The 18,638-nt window shown below is 42.9% G+C and overlaps 1 protein-coding gene across 1 annotated transcript in view; it reads right to left on the bottom strand.

The window, feature by feature from the left end:
- LOC141968878 (ankyrin repeat and MYND domain-containing protein 1-like) overlaps positions 1–18,638 on the bottom strand; it is a 48,710-nt gene that overhangs the window by 540 nt on the left and 29,532 nt on the right. The window contains exons 2-6 of the mRNA XM_074924123.1: positions 7,856–7,987; positions 6,903–7,016; positions 3,933–4,098; positions 2,982–3,048; positions 1,475–1,629 (exon numbers count right to left, since the gene is read on the bottom strand). Of these exons, the coding sequence (XP_074780224.1) occupies positions 1,475–1,629; positions 2,982–3,048; positions 3,933–4,098; positions 6,903–7,016; positions 7,856–7,987 (634 nt within the window). The remainder of the gene's footprint in view (positions 1–1,474; positions 1,630–2,981; positions 3,049–3,932; positions 4,099–6,902; positions 7,017–7,855; positions 7,988–18,638) is intronic.

The raw sequence follows: 18,638 nt of genomic DNA, 5'->3' as shown, positions 1-18,638 counted from the left end.
ACACAACTCTCAGGTACCTGTGGCTACCTACTCACTTACCTATAAACTTCTTAGCAAACAGTGATCACATTATTAGTATGCAAATGATATTTGTTTCTTCTAGTAAACATATCTGAGAATGTATTAATCCTGCAATTAATAATTACTTCAGGTCTCGGTTAAATATTGAGAGATTTGCTGGTAAGGTACAAAATAAATGCTAATCACATCACCCTACAGTGAAAGGCACAGGAATCAGGAAATAGGACAGAGGGCATTAGAGGCTCTCAGAGCAACAGATTGAATTGCTCAAACTGGCCTGAGTTCGGGAATTGTGGGTCCTTTTAAATTACAAACAACCATTGGAGAGAAAAAAGAAAAAAGGGAACAAACAAAAATCTTTCTACCTGAAAATTACCTAGAAAAGAAGACACTACTTAAAAAGAAGTTTGTTTATTTCTGAGAAAAATTCTGTCTACAGGAAGACATTCACACTTACTCTGAATTGAATTAAATTTGGCATTTGCCATACAGGTAAAGGATTACACCACAAAGAAGCAGTAACTTATATAATTACTAGTTAACATTCTAATATTGCCCAGCTGTACCCCTAACATTACAGTTTTAAAGACAAGGTAGTAAAACTCTGTTTTCTAAATTAATGTAATTTTTTTTCATGTTTAAGTCCTTGGTATTACCCATCATTTGTTCTTGTAGTTTGATGTTCTATTCTATTCCATTAGTTAATACTTTGATTCTATTTAGAGCCCATATTGGTAAGCATGTATGCTTGATGTAACTTACCTCCAGTGGGACAGATCCAGCTATCCCCAACAGACAGGGTTTTACATGTAGCCAAATTTAAAAGCCCCATCCCAGGCAACCACCAGCACACAGATCACAGAACTTCAGTGAATACAGCAGCAGCTCTGTATCCATCCTCACATTTGACAGATTTCTCATTCAATCTATGTGAGCATAGTACCATTTTTACCATGCTAGTCTTCCACTGCTGTGTAGCATGTGGTGTGTGTAATGCAGTGTAATGCTGTTTTTATCAGCACAATTGTGGTATCAACAATTCCAGTCAGAAAACTCATTGATTTCTCTTCTAATATACAGATAGACGCAATTAAGAGGAGAGTTTGTAGAGAAAGCTCCACTCTGCCTAGCTTATTAGATCTTTTGTGGTCTTTCAGCCTGGAAAGTTGTCTGTTGATGTTCACAGTAGCTAACAGTCTTACAGAGTATTTCCTTTGCTCTGCGCTCACCTTAAAGATTCTTCTCTCTCAAAACTGGAAGTAAGGACACAGTAGTAGCTCTCAAAGCTGGTGGGTTTACAAAACCCACAGCTATTCAAGTGAATGAGTTGAACCTTTTTATTTAAATTCTTTCAGAACACACATTTTACTGGGCCATTACAAGGAAGACATACCTAGGTCAGTACACATGCACAAACCACTGTACTTTATATAGTAATGACTGTCAGACATACCCAGCAATCCCAAGCATTCCTGCCTATGCTGTTCATTCCAGGATTTGCTTCTGCAAGTCTCACTGCAAGTGAAGACTTCATGGCAACGCATACAAGGTGACAGCTGAATACCAACTGAACGTCCACACTGATAGCAGTATTTAAAGAATGGTAGTCTAGAACAGAAGTAGATGTAAAATGAAAGCACATTATTGTTTATTTAGGATTTTCCTCAAGCTGACAGCATGCTTGCAGATCACCATAAAACTAAATTAAAATGGCTATAATATAGAAATATGTTCAACAATAAAGAAACAGGAGACTCTCTAGCTTCTCACAGGAGTCAGTGTGGAATAGACTTCATACCAGCTGCAGAGCCAGTCCCCAGAAAAGCCAAGTGTCCTAGTGAGAAACATGCCCAAGCCTTTACCAAACGGATATCCACATCCTGCTATATGCTGTCACACTGCGTGCTTCAGTGTACTCATGACACTGGGTCTGGAGATGTCCATTTTCAAACTGGCAGGCAGACCTGATTACGTATGGCCAGAGATAACAAAGTCAAGATGTCAGTCTTTAAAAAACCCACACAGAACCCACTGGGATACTGCAGAAACAATCAGGGACACTCATAGGCCACGGAACCACAACAGTTATTCCAAAATTGGAGCATAAAGTGAAGAGTGCTTGGACTAAGGCTTTCAGCGGGACTGGGAAGTAGAACGTTTGATCTAAGTGCAAGCTGGGCTATGTGTTTACATCTTTTAAAACCATTTAAGAAACATTTCCCAAGAGCTACCAAGTTTCACTGAGGTTTCATCCATCTCTGCAAGTCATAGCTGAGATCTGTTTGTAAAATCTTTTTGTGCTACTTCAACCTTCTGGATTTTATTTTTATTTCACTTTACATTCTTCTGGCTATTTCTGCATCTTATGCTATTATTGATCCATCTCAGTTCAACAAAAATGCTACCTCAAAATTTCTGTCTTCAAAAGTGCCCCAGTTCCTGACACCTATGTTAGTTCCCCTTGATTCAAATACTGAGACAAAGTTCAGGAGCCTGTGAATTCCCTGCAGTCGGGAAAACTGATGACAGAATTCAGTATCCTTGAGGTAAGTATTATTTCCATTATTACTCAAACTTTTGTTAATATACAATTCCAAAAATAACATTCAAATTGCACAGGTCTTTCCTTCAATTTCTGAAGAAATGTAAGCTACAAAGTTTGTATGGGCCTATTTCTTAGCATTTGCACAGTACTCGTGTCGTAATTGGTTTAAAACACAAAGACACACTGCTTCGGACAAGATGACTGAATATATGGCAAAGTCTGAAGCTGAAAAGGAGTGATGTGATCAAAGCAGAGAAAAAAGCTAACTGCAGCTGATAAGTCTGGGTAGACTAGAGAGGAAAATTAGAAAGGAGAAAAATGGCAGGGTGACAATAATTATGGTGACAGAAAAAAACAGGGCATAGCATTTTTGATTAAGAACAGTCAATACTTGAATGCAGTAGCTCTGCCCTACCTCACTTCTTCCACACGATGGCTCCCTCCTTTCTTCTTTGAATCACGCCTATGAACGGCTGAATCCACTACATCGACAAAAGGAGGCACGGGGGAAAACAAAAATCAGTATTCTGACTTGAATTAGAACACTAGTCTCAAGATCCACCTTCGTTAAAAGTCTGCTTGGCTCTGTATACTGTATAAAATTTGAAGATACATAATAAAATGCAATTTCCATCAATAAGCTTCAGAAGCCAAGAAAAAAGGTGCCAAGTTGCTATGTCACAGCCAAGAGAAAGAAATCATACAGATAATTTACTCTTAATTCCTGCTTCTGAAAAGCCACAGAATCACAGGTTATGCTGAACTGCAAAGGTAACAATTTTATGTTCAGAGTTCACTTCCCAAGCATGATACATCTTCTGCCCCGAAGACTGGTATTCAGAGACCTAGATTCTAAGCCTGATTTCACCACACACTTGAGCACTACTGAGGATATAACTCAAATCATCTTAATTTGTATATTCATTGTTGCTACTCTAATAGCAGACGAGCACTGATACAATGGGAGTCTTAGGAAAGGACCTGAGAATAAGTTGCTATAAGGAATAAAAATAGGCTGGATGTGCACAGCCACCATTGCATGCATTCCATTCCCTGCACTAAATGCAAAACAATGTCAAGGTTCTCCTCAATCACTGCTTAACACGTGGTAACAGATCTTGTACAGGGATTTACCAGGAAGCAGCTGATAGGCACTAAACTCGTATTTAGATTTTCTCTTTCAGATTTTTTTGTTCATTCTCTTTATTGTTTGTAGAACCCCTGTATCTCCTTACCAAATATGTAGGAGCAGTTTTTATTAGGAGTTACCTTTCCAGACAGCACCACTGGAATTACAACAGTTAATTCCCCTTCACACCAGGTGATGCTACCCTTAATCTCAAACTACTCTTAGGCTTAAACTAACATTTTTTGGATCTTCTCAGCTCTTCTCGATCCCACTCCTTCTCTTTCAGGATGACACGCTCACGGAGCTTTGCTGTAATGTGTTCCAGCAGCGATCGGCGTGTTTGAAAAACTTCCTGCTCAGATGCTGACAGTACGTGGTATGGTGTGTGAGCAATTCTTCTGTCCTGCAACATACCATGAGTTAATGTATGAGAACACTAACACACAAGTGTTTCAGATTTAAAGCCAACCCATTCCAAATGCACAGCATCACCCCTGCTGGATCCTGGCTTGGAGCTCAGTCTGTGATACAAGGCACAGGACATGTCCAGGTTAGATGTTCCAGTTGTTCCAATTATCAATCTGGTGAGTATTCAACAAGTTAACAAAACCAATTTTCAAATGTTTCTTCAGGGGGGAATTGTAGAATAGTTTGGGTTGGGAGGGACCTGGAAAGGTCATCTAGTCCAACCCTCCTGCAATGAGCAGGGACACCTTCAACTAGACCAGGTTGCTCAGAGCCCTGCCCAGTCTGACCTTGAATGTTTCCAGGGAGGGGACATCTACCACCTCTCTGGGCAACCCGTGCCAGCCTTTCACCGCCCTCATTGTAAAAAATACCTTCTTTATATCTAGTCTGAATCTACCCCCTTTTAGTTTAAAACCATCACCCCCTGTCTTATGGCAACAGGCCCTACTAAAACGTCTGTCCTCAGCTTTCCTGTAGCCCCTCTGAGTACTGGAAGGCTGCTCTAAGGTCTCCCCGGAGCTTCCTCTGTTCAGGCTGAACACCCCCAGCTCCCCCAGCCTGTCCTCACAGAGAGCTGTTCCACCCCTCTGACCATGTTTGTGGCCTCCTCTGGACCCGCTCGAGCAGGTCCTTGTCTTTCCTGTGCTGGGGGCCCCAGAGCTGGCCACAGCACTGCAGGGGGGTCTCATGAGGCAGAGGAGAGGGCAGAATCCCCTCCCTGGACCTGCTGGCCACACAGCTCTTGATGCAGCCCAGGGTACAGCTGGTTTTCTGGGCTGCGAGCACACATTGCCAGGTCATGTCCAGCTTTTCATCCACCAAGTCCTTCTCCACAGGGCTGCTCTCAATCCCTTTACTCTCAGCCTGCATTAGTACTGGGGGCTTGTTTTGCCAGTTATTAGGCCTAGCATAAAGGACACAGCCAGCATAAAGACGAACCAATAACCAAATGGTATTTGATACAAAAGGGTCAGTACATGGGTAAGCTCTGGGGGTACAAACAAGTCAGATTATACATAATTGACATCAATCCCACTGACCCCAACAACAACACTGCACGACCAACAATAGGTGGAATAAATGGTGAAATGCAGTTTCCCATAGAAGGGACAGGAGACAACCAAGTCAACAAACCAAACACATAAGACCAAGGAAGCCACATCCTGAATCTCTACACAGCCCGCGTTTAGAAAGGCCAGACCTGACTGGAGCCCAGTCCCAGGGAGGCGGGAGGTCCTTCCCCAACAGGGAACTCTGCACAGGGCATCCCCCTCACACACAGACACTGCCCCTCCTGCAAGGGGTCCCAGCTGTTATCCCCCAGTGGGACCCCTGACCTTGGGTTACTCAATGCAGACCCCTGGGGCTCCTTTACCCAACGGCTCTGTCTGCCAGGCCAGAGCACCCTGGAGGGAAGCCTAAAGGCAAACTCACCCCCCTTGGGGAAGGGCTGTGGGAATCACCCATATGTCAACCTTCATTTGGGGCTTGGGGTTGAAACCCCAGCATTTCAGGGCTGTCCTGATACTGGTGCAGGACCTTGTGCTTGGAAGCTGTCCTCATCTTGCAGACTCTCTCCCAGCACTTCTGGAAGCACCAAGAAGTTTCTTGGAAATGAAAAAAACAGCTAGAGGGCACTGCTTGTCCACTATCATGTTCCTCAGTTCCCCATACTGCTTCCCTGTAGGGAGTGCCAGCAAGGAGAGTACAGAGAAAAGTCCAGAGTAAGGCAGGAAAGTAAGTAAGGTACCTGGAGTATAGTAATCAAGTTTGACCTGTGATTACAGCTATAAACTGCTTAATTTGTTTTTCTGTTTGAGGATCAGCTGCAATTGCAAGCAAATAAATCACAACTTAATGTCTACATAGAATATTAGTGTGGGATGCAATAACCCTCATCAGCTCTAAGCAGGCTGCTCCATGAACAAGGTGCACCACTACTTCTGTTCTTTTCAGAAGAACTATTGTTTATATTCCAGAGATACACAATCTGCTTATCATGTAAGTTTTCTTGTTAATAAGGCTATATAAAAAAAAAATCTTACATTACTTCTAATTAGAACTGTCACAAAATCCCAGGCCTTTTAGAAGTTTTTCTAAACAAATATATGCAGAAAAAAAAAAAAATCAGGCAGAAATTTGTTATATTTCACAGTAAGATTCTTTTTATAAGGGATTAATAAATGATTAAAGACTACTTTAGTAAATCCATGTATTTGTTTAGTAAATACATATTTTAGTTGGTTTATATACAATACATAATATACATTATAAATATATTAATGTATGTTTTATTTAAATTTATATTGTATTTAGGAAATCCATTGTTTTAAAGGTTGATCAATAATGTCCAATCATAGCTTACAACACATCTAAAATTACCATAATATATAACCTGTAATAATTTCTCCTGATTTGACTGAAGCCTTATGGAAACACATATTAATTTTGGTTTGAATGCCTTGGTTTAAGATGAACTCTTTACAATCCGGCTATGATTGGAACCTTACTATAATATGTGACAGCAAAGATTGCCTTCACAGGCAAAACTATTAGAGGTGTTCAGACTTTAAGTGATTAATGTTTCATTTAGTGCTGAACTGAGTCTCACAACAAATGGAGGGAAAACGCAGATTTCCATGAAAGTTTCTGAAGAAGGCCCTAGAAAATTCATAAGAACACAACAGGCCATGTATTTGAATGGATGCAGATACACAGATATGGGAAGTGAAGTCATACCTGATAATATTTATAATAGGCATAGTCAACAGCTGTTCCCACAGCTTTTCTCTGTCCTTCCCTAAGAGTGACTGGTGCAAGGATATCTGCGCCACATTCAAGCAGCTTATCAACCTGAAGAAATCAAATCATTACACATACAAGCAAAAAGAAAACCTTCCCAGAAAATTGCATTCACACCACAGCTAGAGAGACAGGACTGAGCATCAGAGCTTAACCTCTATTTGTGAGACTGTCTTGTCCACCAAACCATACATTTCTTCTGCCCCTTTAGAGGTGATGATGAATTGTCAAATCCAAATGCACTGCATAAGTAAAGCCTTCTTGCAGCCAACTGCTATTTGTTTCTGGATATTTCAATATTGCAGTAACAAATGAAGCAGGGACAACTAGTGAGGGTGGGGGCAGAACAGAACCCAGCTCGGGAAATTGCTCCCAGAGCCCTCAGCTACAGCCTTCTTCACCTCCACTCTGAATGAGATCAGCCCTGTGCTCCCTGGCTTGAGGAGAAAAACTCCAGTTTTCACATTTCACAAAAATTCTGCCATTGACCTCATCACAGATGAGAAAGTGCGCTTGTCACAAGTGGTACTGACCACTTTACAATAACAACCAAACACAACGCATCTCCCTTCCCTGCTTGTGTTTATAAACATAACAGATTTGACAGGGCTGTGGCCACTACAACCATCCCATTTGACTTCAATGTAATTTTTCCTCTTCTACACAAAGAGATTATCATCCTCTTTACTCAAACATGAAAATTAATTTCCCTACAAAACCCCTGTTTCTCAGGACAGAAACAAACAGCTTTTAGAATAGACATGAATTAACTGTTCTGGAAAAAAAAAAATCAGCTTACCCATTAAACAGAAAGGGGACTCAATGCACCTGACAAAACCCACTGTTTTTCTTAAATTAAAAAAACAACAGACAGCCAGATGTTATCTCACCAAAGCAATCCTTTGTGCTGTTGTTCTCTGCTGTTCATACACTGTACTGACAGCTGCACAGAGGGCGCTTCTTACTGCTCCACTTAACGGCAGATTTGGGTCAGCCCCATGTTTGAGGAGTTCAACCACTGCCTGCAAATGTGCGTACACAAATGTGATAAATTAGTGACTGGAGAAGCCATTATTGACTGTTCTACAGCAGGAAAGTGGGAGCCTAGCCAGATCAGTCAAGACCCTAAAGCTTTACAGTATTTACCACAGCACACTTGGAGTATCTGCTAGTATTTGTCACAGTTTCAGCTGCACACAAAAATTTAGTCCATTGGACAGTAGTTTTCACTTTGTTTAGCATGAATCATAATGTCACCATGGAATACTCGACCAAACAACAGTATCAAAGACATGAGAGGGTAGCTTTAAAAATCACCTGGTCTGATTCATAAGGTGTATTTTTAAAAAAAATGTTTTACCACAAAGATAAGGATTGGTTGTTGATCAGTTACAGCCTGTTAGATCATGACTTCAACAGACATTAGCCTCTGAGAAGGTGGGAGAAGCAGTAGAAGATGCTGGATATAGGATTTTCCATATCATTCAACATCATAAAATTTAAATTTTTTTGTGTTGCAAAACCCCGCTTTTGCCCAGTAAAATACCAAAACTGTCTTTAAAATTATGAAGACAGTGTAAGGATAAAGGTTCAGGTTTGAACACTTGATACTGAATCTGTTTAATTTTGTATACAGTTGTAGGCACTTCTATTATAATCCCTTCCATAGTGCACACTCTAGCTCCATATTATACTGCATCCAGGGTTTTTTTATAATTCTTACCATCAATGGCTACACTTTTGTCTTACAGCCAGAAGCAAGTCTTTTGGTGTTTGGTTGGCTTGCTCCAGGTAGGGAGGCAGCCTGTAAGAGAACTGAATGTTCTTGTGATTCATAAAATGAACACAGTTCTCCAAATGTTAGTCCTTTCTGAGTCCCACACAAACATTTCCGGCAACCTCATACTATTGTCCTTTAGTACTCCTCTAGTTCAGGTCATGAAACATTCATAGGTTTGAAATAAAAGTAACAACATTATTATTTTCACTAGTGTAAGGAGAGGCGCTCAGAAGACCTCGCGATGTACAGGAAGAATAGGGAACCAATCAAACACGCCACAGAAGAATGTTACCAAGACACAGCCACGCTTAAGGTGGATCCCTTTAAGGAGCATATATAAAGCAATTGCACAGCTAGTAAGTTGAACAAGTAGCAACCATCATATTGGTGTCTGTGCTTTTGTTCCCACAAAGGTTTTAACCTCCTGCAAGGGTTAGCTGTGATCTGAGAGCCACATTTCTGTGGATTGGCAGGTAGGAAAAGACAGCTAATGCCTTACCACAACAAATGGTGACCCTGACGTGAGGGCAGTGGTGATTTCGGTGTGCGGACCGGTGGCGGTCGGCGGCACACGGCAGGAGGTGACGGAGCTCCACGCAGGACGGGAGACTCCACGGCACGCCATGGAGGCCAAATCAAGGTACTTAAAACATGGGGAATGCAAAGTAAGACTTCCATGAAGTCGAGCGCTTTAAGAGCTATGCTACAAAGATTATTAAAGCTTGGCGATGGATTGCATGAAGTCAGAGCTCTGGCCTCTAATAAAAGCTGATTTAACAGAGCAGGCAAAATTGGGAAAACCAGAGCACTTGATGACTTGGGATAGGGCAAATGCATTGATGAAAGCCACCCAAGCCGAACAATATCCATCTAAGGATGCACATCAGGGACTGCAACGTTTCTCAGAGGAGACTACTGAGACGGAGGAGTCCGCGGGGTCCAGCAGCGGTCGGGGCGCGCAGTATGGAGATGGCAACGGCGGCCCGGGGCCTCCCCGAGCCCCCCGCGCCGCGGAGCAGCCGCCTGCGGATGAGCCCGGCATCGCGCGCTCATGTGTTCTTAATGGAGTCCTCGTATTTGTAATATTTGTCACTTTATGTTGTCTCAGTAATGAGTGTCAGGAGCTCCTCTGTGTGCCCGTGTGAGTGTGTGTGTGCCAGACGCGGCCGCTGCAGCCGCGGAGTTCTCCGGCCAGGGAAGCGGCCGGCCAGGAACTGCAGGGTCCTAGTGCCCGCCCGCTGGCGCATCGGTGCGGCGGTTGGTTTGGGCTCCGTGTTCTCAGTGTTACAGGTGAAATACCTCCTCTAGCAGGGGGCAGTCATTCTCTGTTGATTGTTGTCTTGAATTTAGGTGCATACTCTGCGGAGAGAGTGCACCTCTGAACCATCTGCCTGATGAAAATATTGTCAAAAGGTCATCTGCAACCTTACAGGGGCTGTTTGTTTTACCAGGGGTCGTAGAAGCTGGCTATGAAGAGAAAAAATCGAAATTATGGTCTGTACCCCTGTGTTCAGTAACAAAAGGGTCAAAAATTGTTCAGCTTGTTAATTTTACTGCAGCTCCCCCTAATACTATGCCGAGAAGCCGCAATGACTCAGGATTTGGATCAGCAGGTACCCCTTAAATATTTTTGGACTCAGACAGTGACACAAGGTTAACTTCTGGTAAAATGTACTCTCACTAAAGCTAAAAAATCTGTTGAGCTGACAAGCATTTTAGATACTGGTGCAGATGTGACCATAATATCTGTGAGCAGATTGGCTGTTGGCTCCGGTAACTCAAATGCTTTTCAGGGGTTGGTGTCACGCTGTAGCAATTTAAAGCAAGGATCTCATTCATGTAAGGGGCCCAGAAAACTGAGTAGCAAATATTCACCCATTTATATTGGAAAACCCCTATTACATTTGGGGTCATGACTGTATGGCTCAATGGGGAACTCAAATTGGATCAAATTTGTCTTAATCACCACTGTAGCACAAATCACCCTGAAACCCACCCTGACACTCACCTTGTAAACCGAATCACCTGTGTGACTCGGGCAGTAGCCCTTGCCAAGAAAAAAGTCATCCCAACTTAATGATTTCATTAAGGGACAATAAGTTTCTTATTGTAAATTAAAGTGGTAAATAGTGACTTTTACATGATGTCCAACATATTAACGATACCATGGAGGATAAAAGTACTTTACAACCATGAATGCCCTCCCCAACAATGATTATCCGAAACTGGCATCTTGTAGTAATTGATCTAAAGGATTGATTTCTTTTAGCATTCCCTTGCATCCAAATGATGCACCTAAAATTACTTTTTCTATTCCCACTATTAATATTAGTAAACCTGCAAAACAATACCACTGCGTTATTTTACCATAAGACATAAAAATCCCACTAGGTCCCCCAAGCTGTTATATATCATTATATGGACGACATCCTTATAGCAGCAGAAACACAGGAGATCATGGAAAAGGCTCTTGCTTTAACCAAACACTCACTATCTCAAATGGTGTTGCAAATAGCACTTGAAAAGGTACAGATATCATCACCAGGCAGTACCTGGGCTGAAGAATCTGTGAACAGACTATTGTCCTGCAACAACTTAAAACTGCTATTAAAAGATTTACAGAAACTGTTAGGAACCATAAATTGGATACAGCCGTTGTGGGCCTAACTGATGATGATCTGCATAGCTTGTTTGATATTTTATGAAAAGATCCTTCACTGACATCACCCAGAGTACTTACAGAGAAAGCAAAACAAGATCTTCACCGCATAGCTAACGCCATCGCAAACAGACAAGCATCGCAAGTACACTGCATTCCCCCACGGGACAAGCCATCGTAGAAAGAGCACGCCAAACCTTGAAAGCGCTTTTGCAAAAACAAAAAGGGGGAGAAGTCTTGGCTTCAGGTCAACCATATGCTCTGCTGTTTCAGTGAGATGAAAAACACATGCATTTTTTCCACCAGAATGCCAGGGCAATACAAAAACAATTTTCTCTATCCACTTGCCCTGAATACCAGACAGACTCCATCTCTTCAACAGGGAAGTGGTGTCGGCCCCTGGGGACTCACCTCCTCAGAATTACAGCAATCTGTTGTCACTCACTTAGCTGCATTTCAAATGTTAAAATATGTACATGTGTCTATAAATACCTTTTCGGGAGCACTGTTTGCATCCTACCATACAGCAGGGAGTCAAGCACCTGACCTGCATTCCCCATTCACCAGCTAGTCAGGCCACTGTGAAGCATACATCTAGCAAACTAAAGTGTCTGTTACAACAACAACAACAACAACAAAGGGGCAAGATGCAAGATATCAATCTACACCTCACAAAAGGCTAAATAAGGCATTATATGTCATGAAATTTTAAACATTCCCCTGTGTTACAGGTGTCACCAATATTGTGTCATTCCTCATCACAGATACCAGATCAACAAGAAGTCCAGAGCAAGGCTCAAGTGTTAACAAAAACCTAGAAAGGGGTAACTGGGAAGGACCATTTCCTTTAATAACCTGGGGAAGAGGTTATGCTTGTGTCTCCACAGGTCTCAGTCTCCAGTGGTCACCGGCAAGGTGTGTGCAACCACACGTGAGGGTGAGAGGCAGCCAGCACTCAGGATCCAGCTGTGGGTGCTGTGGGTGCCCCTGTGCTGACAGTTTGCGATCTCTTCGACTGATCATTTAAGCAGAATGTCTGGGTAATGTTTGCTACTGCAGCAGGACAAACTACACTACAGTCGCCAATTCTTTTAAGAGAAAATGTTAACATTAATGGCAACTCCTTAATGAGATATATAGGCTTACTAGTCACTAGTGAAAGATGTAGTTTAGATGGAATGTAGTTATTAATAAGGATGAACTGCTATAAGAATGCATGTATTCAACTTTCTTTGCTTAGGAATATTAAGACTTAAGAGCTTAAGTGTTTAATCTTATTTAGAAACTCCCTTGGTTTTCCCCCTGGAGTACTGGCCAGGCTCTGGGTGGAACCCAACAGGAGGATGAAATCAGATGTTTCCACTCAAAGAAAAGTGCCAGTTATTTTGGCCTGTTGATTTAGAGGCTGGACCTGCTTGCAGCAATGTTGGATGCCTCTACCTACGGATGGACGCATCTTCCAGTTTGTGAGGAAGGGCACTCTGAATTCTCGCTGCATCCAGGGCTCCCTAGCAATTGTGCATCTGAATGTTAGTACTTCTATTAATTAAATATGCTATTCCGTACTTTCCTTACTGTTTATTTTGTAGTATTTAGTCATATCCTTTATTTATAGGTAGTGAAATTAGCCTACTCTTTTTAATTAGTAATTGTAACTGCTATATTGTTTTAGCCTTCCGTTGAACTATTCTAAGTATGCTGTGTTTTGAAGTTTATCTAACCCTTAATTGATAACAGCTCCCAAACAAGTCTTGCAGGTGCCACTGCAAAACAGAAAGGGGAGATCTGGGAGGCATCGGCCTTACACAGCCTCTGACAAACAGCTAAGCTTTGATGAAGAACAGGCCTCGTAAGATAGATAAGAAACTGCTGAGCTGTGCCAAGGTGGCAGGGAAAAATCAGTCAAGACAGCAGACATTTTGCCTGGGCTTAGCAACTGCTGCCGACCCATCCCAGACCTGTTTGGTTGGAGTTAGAGCTGAGAGGCTCTCTTCCCCAGCAGCTGGGAACAGCATGTTAGATTAGGCCTGGGGATGTATATAGGCTAGGATGGCAAAACATGACTCCTTCAGCAGTACCAGTAAATGACACTTGGTTTTGTAGTGATGCTTACACGATGGGTTTACATCTCGAAGAAGAAAGAATATTTAATAATGATTCAGCTAAAAGGTTACCAATTACTAGATGGTTAAAGGATATGATTTTATATTGAGTAACAGTTTTGATTGTCATTGTAATCTTTTCACGATATTAAGCTGTGTGTGGAAGTGTTTTATGAAAATGATGGACTGAACAATAAAAGGGGTCTAGATTGCTCAAAAACAAAAAGAGGGACTCGTGGACTGGTTAAAAAACAACAGACATATTATGAGCGATCCAGACCGAATGGCCTCACTGTAATGACAGGCTGTAGCTATTGTGAAGAACACCTGCAAAGCCAAGGGGCTGACAAACAGTGTGCGTAGAAAAAGGTAAGAAAGCTGTACTGTTGAAAGCAAGATGTTTGCCCAGCAGGAGAACAGCGCATGGACACCACGCCGGGACCAATCATAGAGGGCAAAAGGGCAAGCAATAGTGGAACATGCGCATTGCACCCTAAAAGCAAAACTACAACAGCTTGGGCAGGGGGAAGGTCATAAGGGGACAATACCCACAGACCGACAGCAGACTCTTTTGTCTCGCGCCCTGTATGCTTTAAATCATTTTGTTAGAGGGGACGAGTCCGCACCTCCCCTGTGGAAACACATTATGCCAACCCAGGCGACAAAAAACTATCCTTTGTTTCAGGTCAAGGAACCGGGAGCGATAGCGGCAATCAGGCTTGTCACTGCGAGTGTTTGGGCGTGGGTACACAGCAGTGGAAAAGGATGGTTTAATTAAATGGATACCTGCATGATGTATAAAACCTGAAATAACCATTTCTTCTTAAAAGTTTTTGCAGATATTTCTGTGGCCTTTGGCTACTTGGATCTTTCGCTAGACGAACCATCTTGCCCAGACCCAACGTATGGGCAAGCACTACAGAGAAGCATGCAGCAGCGGTGGTGAATACAGGAAAAGAACGAAGAGAAAGCAAAGGAAAAAGGGAACGGATATAAAAAACCTACATATGAAGAAATAGAACAACAAGCACTTCAATTATGACAAATATAGCTATATAGCATGGGGACGGGGAAGAGTAGGGAGAGGCACTCGGAAGACCTCACGATGTCTGGGAAGAATAGGGAACCAATCAAACATGCCAAAGAAGAATGTTACCAAAACACAGCCATGCCTAAGGTGGATCCCTTTAAGGAGCATATATAAGGCAATTGCACAGCTAGTAAGCTGAACAAGTAGCAACCATCATATTGGTGTCTGTGCTTTTGTTCCCGCTAAAGTTTTAACCTCCTGCAAGGGTTAGCTGTGATCTGAGAGCCACATTTCTGTGGATTGGCAGGTAGAAAAAGACAGCTAATGCCTTACCACAACACTCCTCCAACCCATGTACAGTGTGCTGGGCAGACACCATCTGTAGAAGAGATTCTCCCTTTTGGTCATTCAAGCTATTAAAGGATTTTCTAGGAAAACAAGGAAACAGCTCTTTATCGTTTCTACAGTCAAAAAGGAACAATGTTCTCAGAAGACCTTGCTGCACTTCCAGGTAAACGGAAGGTCTTGCAAGTGGCGTAGTTGGTGGTGTGGAGGTGGAGCTGCCTACACGCTCCTCTCTTACAGCCCGTTGGTTGCTTTTGCCCTGTGGCCAAAGGAGTTGTGCAGCACAACCCAGGTCTGAAGGCCATGCTGGGCTTCCAGCACAGCCCCAGCCTGGGCCTGTGCAGGTGAACTGTTGTGTGGATCATGAACTAACTCCACAGGGTGCCATGGTCTGCAGTCAGGATCCATACAGATGTAAAACTCAAATGAAGCACAGTAAATGAGATGGCTTTTAACTACTACTCAACTCAATGAAAATTAGTGTTTCGTTTTCAAAGTAATTTTACATAATCCGTATCTACATCACGACAGCATTATGCTAGATATGAATGACTTAAAAATAAAGTAGGTATTAAAATATTAATTATTCCCAGCTCCTGGAAGCTGAAAGCTTATTAATGTAACACAAACTGATTGCATACACACCTTACCAATATGATTTTAGCAAATACCAAACAGTGAGGGAATTTAACAGCTAGTATATAGTTCTGGGTTCATTCTGTAAACATTTTCTCTTTTCTTCCAAGTTTAATATGCTTAGGGCCAGGTTTTCCTTGCTTACTTCAAATTGATAACACAGCAGTAGAAAATAAATAATTAGTTCCAGCAGGCAATCTCTGTCACTTCGATGTTTAGGATTTATATATCACGTGTAATTGTGGCCAATGTGATCCAGTGAATATACTATGAGATCTGGTACTGGAAGATCTAGACTGTTGGGATTCTAGAGGACTTTCTGCGAGAATGGACATGTGAGCAATCCTGCGTGAGAACAGGACTGATAAGAGCCTCAGCTGAGCAAGAATGCGATAAGGACGTAACCCTGAATGAGGGGGGAGAAACTCGACGAGACAACCCCCGGAAGGGGTTGGGACGGAAGAGGAAGTTCCACAGGGCAGGAAGCCTGGCAAGGCTGATGTGGCACCTTTTATCCAATCATAAGAAGGTTTAAAGCGCGGGCTAAGTTAACTGTCCAGTCTTGAGGACTTGTACTGCATGTTACTCACGTGTGCGGGAGAACATTATAAAAGGGCTTTCTTAGTTGTAATAAACGGGCATTGCTTGATCCCATTGGTCGTGTGTGTGCTCAGCTCTCCCGCAAGTGGTGCCCAATGTGGGGTACGAACCCACGACCCTGGGGTTAAGAGTTGCGTGCTCTACCAACTGAGCTAGCCGGGCATTTCAAATGCAGAAATCTTACTCCAGCAGCTTGTAGACAAGCTTGAAAAATTGACTGTAACACAGGAAGAGAAGATGGGCCACAAATCATATACCCTTTCATTGGGTGCACAACAGCAACCATCTGCTCCTGACCCCCCCTTTGAGTATTCAGTTCCAGTACCTGCTACCAATCCGTTCCTGTCATTGTCACAGGCAGTGGCTGTGCCTTCACCATCTCACCCTGCAACTTCACACCTTTTCTCCTCACAGATGTGGAGTGCCTCTGTGGCCGCACACCGATGGAAGGGGGTTATCAGAGTTGCTATTATGGAAGGGTCTTTTATTCCTGAAAGTGTACAAGCATTTCCTGTTTCTATTAACAGTGCTTCTGGTACTAATGAGTGGGATCCTTTAGATTGGAAATTGCTTGAAAAGGCTAGAGCTTTAGTAATGCAAAATGGCCTTCACCATCAATTAACAAAGCAAATAATTTTTTTTTTTCATCAGCACTGTTAATTCCAAAAGATATTGATCAAAAAGCAGCAGTTGTATTAACTCCATCTCAAAAGATGCTGTTTGACAGTGCATGGCTTAAACTGGCTAATAATGAGCAAGTTTGGCCGTGACCACAAGGCGATCCACTTCATCTCATTCAGACACAAATGTTGTTAGGTACAGGACCCTTTGCAGCAGTAGATGTGCAAGTAAATCTTTCTGATGCAGTTTACAACTATCACAGTCACTAGCTTCTCAAGCCCTGCTGTCTGTACCTGATATAGAAGGGAAAAGGCAAGATAAATTTGTAACAGTAAAACAAGGTCTTAATGAGCCTTTTTCCAAATTTGTAGACCGCCTTTATGACTCCCTGAAACAGCAACCTGATTTGACTGTAGAAATGAAAGAGAACATGTTTGAAATAATGGCCTTTGAGAATGCCAACCCAACTACCAAGCGACGGTTAGCTACCCTCCCCCAAGGAGCGCCTGTAGCCGCCATGATTGTATTAACCAACAGAGGAACACAACAGGCTAATGTTGCAGCTTATGCAGCTGCTGTGCGTGAGGTGGTTGCGCCATTTTTCCAGGTTTAAAAAGGCAAAATAAGGGGAAAGAAGTGTTATAACTGTGGCAAGGGAGGTCATCTTCAAGCACAGTGCAAAAGTCTAAAGGTTCAAAGATGGCGTAGTAATTGAACATGATTGCTCACCACACCCATGAGTGCAGAACAGGTTCGGGAAACATGAAAAACAGCACGGATCCATCTCGTGCTCAGACACAAGTAAGGGGTGTATGGCAAGCTCAAAATCAGGGACAGGAGGTGGTTTCCTGTCCACTCACACCTCCACCACAACAGGGAGTGCCAGAGTGGACGTGGAAATGGCAGTAGACGTTACCATACAAGATCAGAAGGTCCACTTATGTCCTGGTTCAACTAGGATAGGGTTAGGTTTCCCCAGCAGAGAAAGAGGGGGAAGGGATCTCCAGCCGGGTTATTCATACCATGCTGACGTCAGGTCCAGGGGCGGGAAACTTTGATTTTATTTTCTCTTTGGCTTTTTGGTGGCGGGACCCACGTGTCGGCTTTGTTCCATGACCGTTTGAGGTATTTCTCTGTATATCGTTTGTCTTGTTCACTGTTATTGCTGTTTATTGTTGTTATCATTGCCACTGTTGTTGTTCAGATTATCACACTGTTGTATTAAATTTCTTCTTGTTTTAACCCGGGTTTGTGCCTAACTTCCAGCCCGACCGGCTGTGAGTGGAGGAGGGGCAACAGCAACGTGCTCTCCGGTCCCGGCAGGGTTTAAACCATCACAGCCTTAATTGGTACACCAACGTGGGGGCTGAAATAAGAATAAAAAGGGACAGACCCTGACCAGAGTGTGATAGAGCAATCTGTTGGGTGTAATTTTTCTGTTTGTATTTGTTTGATAAGAAAATGTTTGCAATGCTGGCCCACTTGCTTGCATAGTGGGGCTGGATTACTCCTTATATCCAGTGTATGATCCCTGTGCTGGCGTTTGTTTTAGGTGGAAAATGTATAAAGGGTCTCATGTTGTTATACGGGCTATTGAATGCTTATGCTGCCTTTGTATCGCTGGGGGGGGGGGGGGGGGGGCCGGTACCTGTTTGCCGTTTGGCCTTTTGTTAGGGGTTTCACCCCCTCTATGGGTGAGCCAGGGGAAGAGGTGCTTTCGGCTTTGGGGAGTTTCAGTTATTCTTGGAGCCTGCAGGCCAGTGTGATTGTGGCACAATGCTTTCTAAATGTCTGTCTGATTTCGGTTTTGGCCATGCGGCACTTCTCTAACAATAGCAGTGCCCGGAAACCTGCCCCGAGGTCAGATAATAGTGAGTGGCAAGGGGTGTGGGAAAAGACG

The sequence above is a fragment of the Athene noctua genome, chromosome 20, assembly GCF_965140245.1.
Source record: "Athene noctua chromosome 20, bAthNoc1.hap1.1, whole genome shotgun sequence".
In the NCBI taxonomy this organism is placed as follows: domain Eukaryota; kingdom Metazoa; phylum Chordata; class Aves; order Strigiformes; family Strigidae; genus Athene; species Athene noctua.
This window is presented reverse-complemented; position numbering and strand designations above follow the sequence as displayed.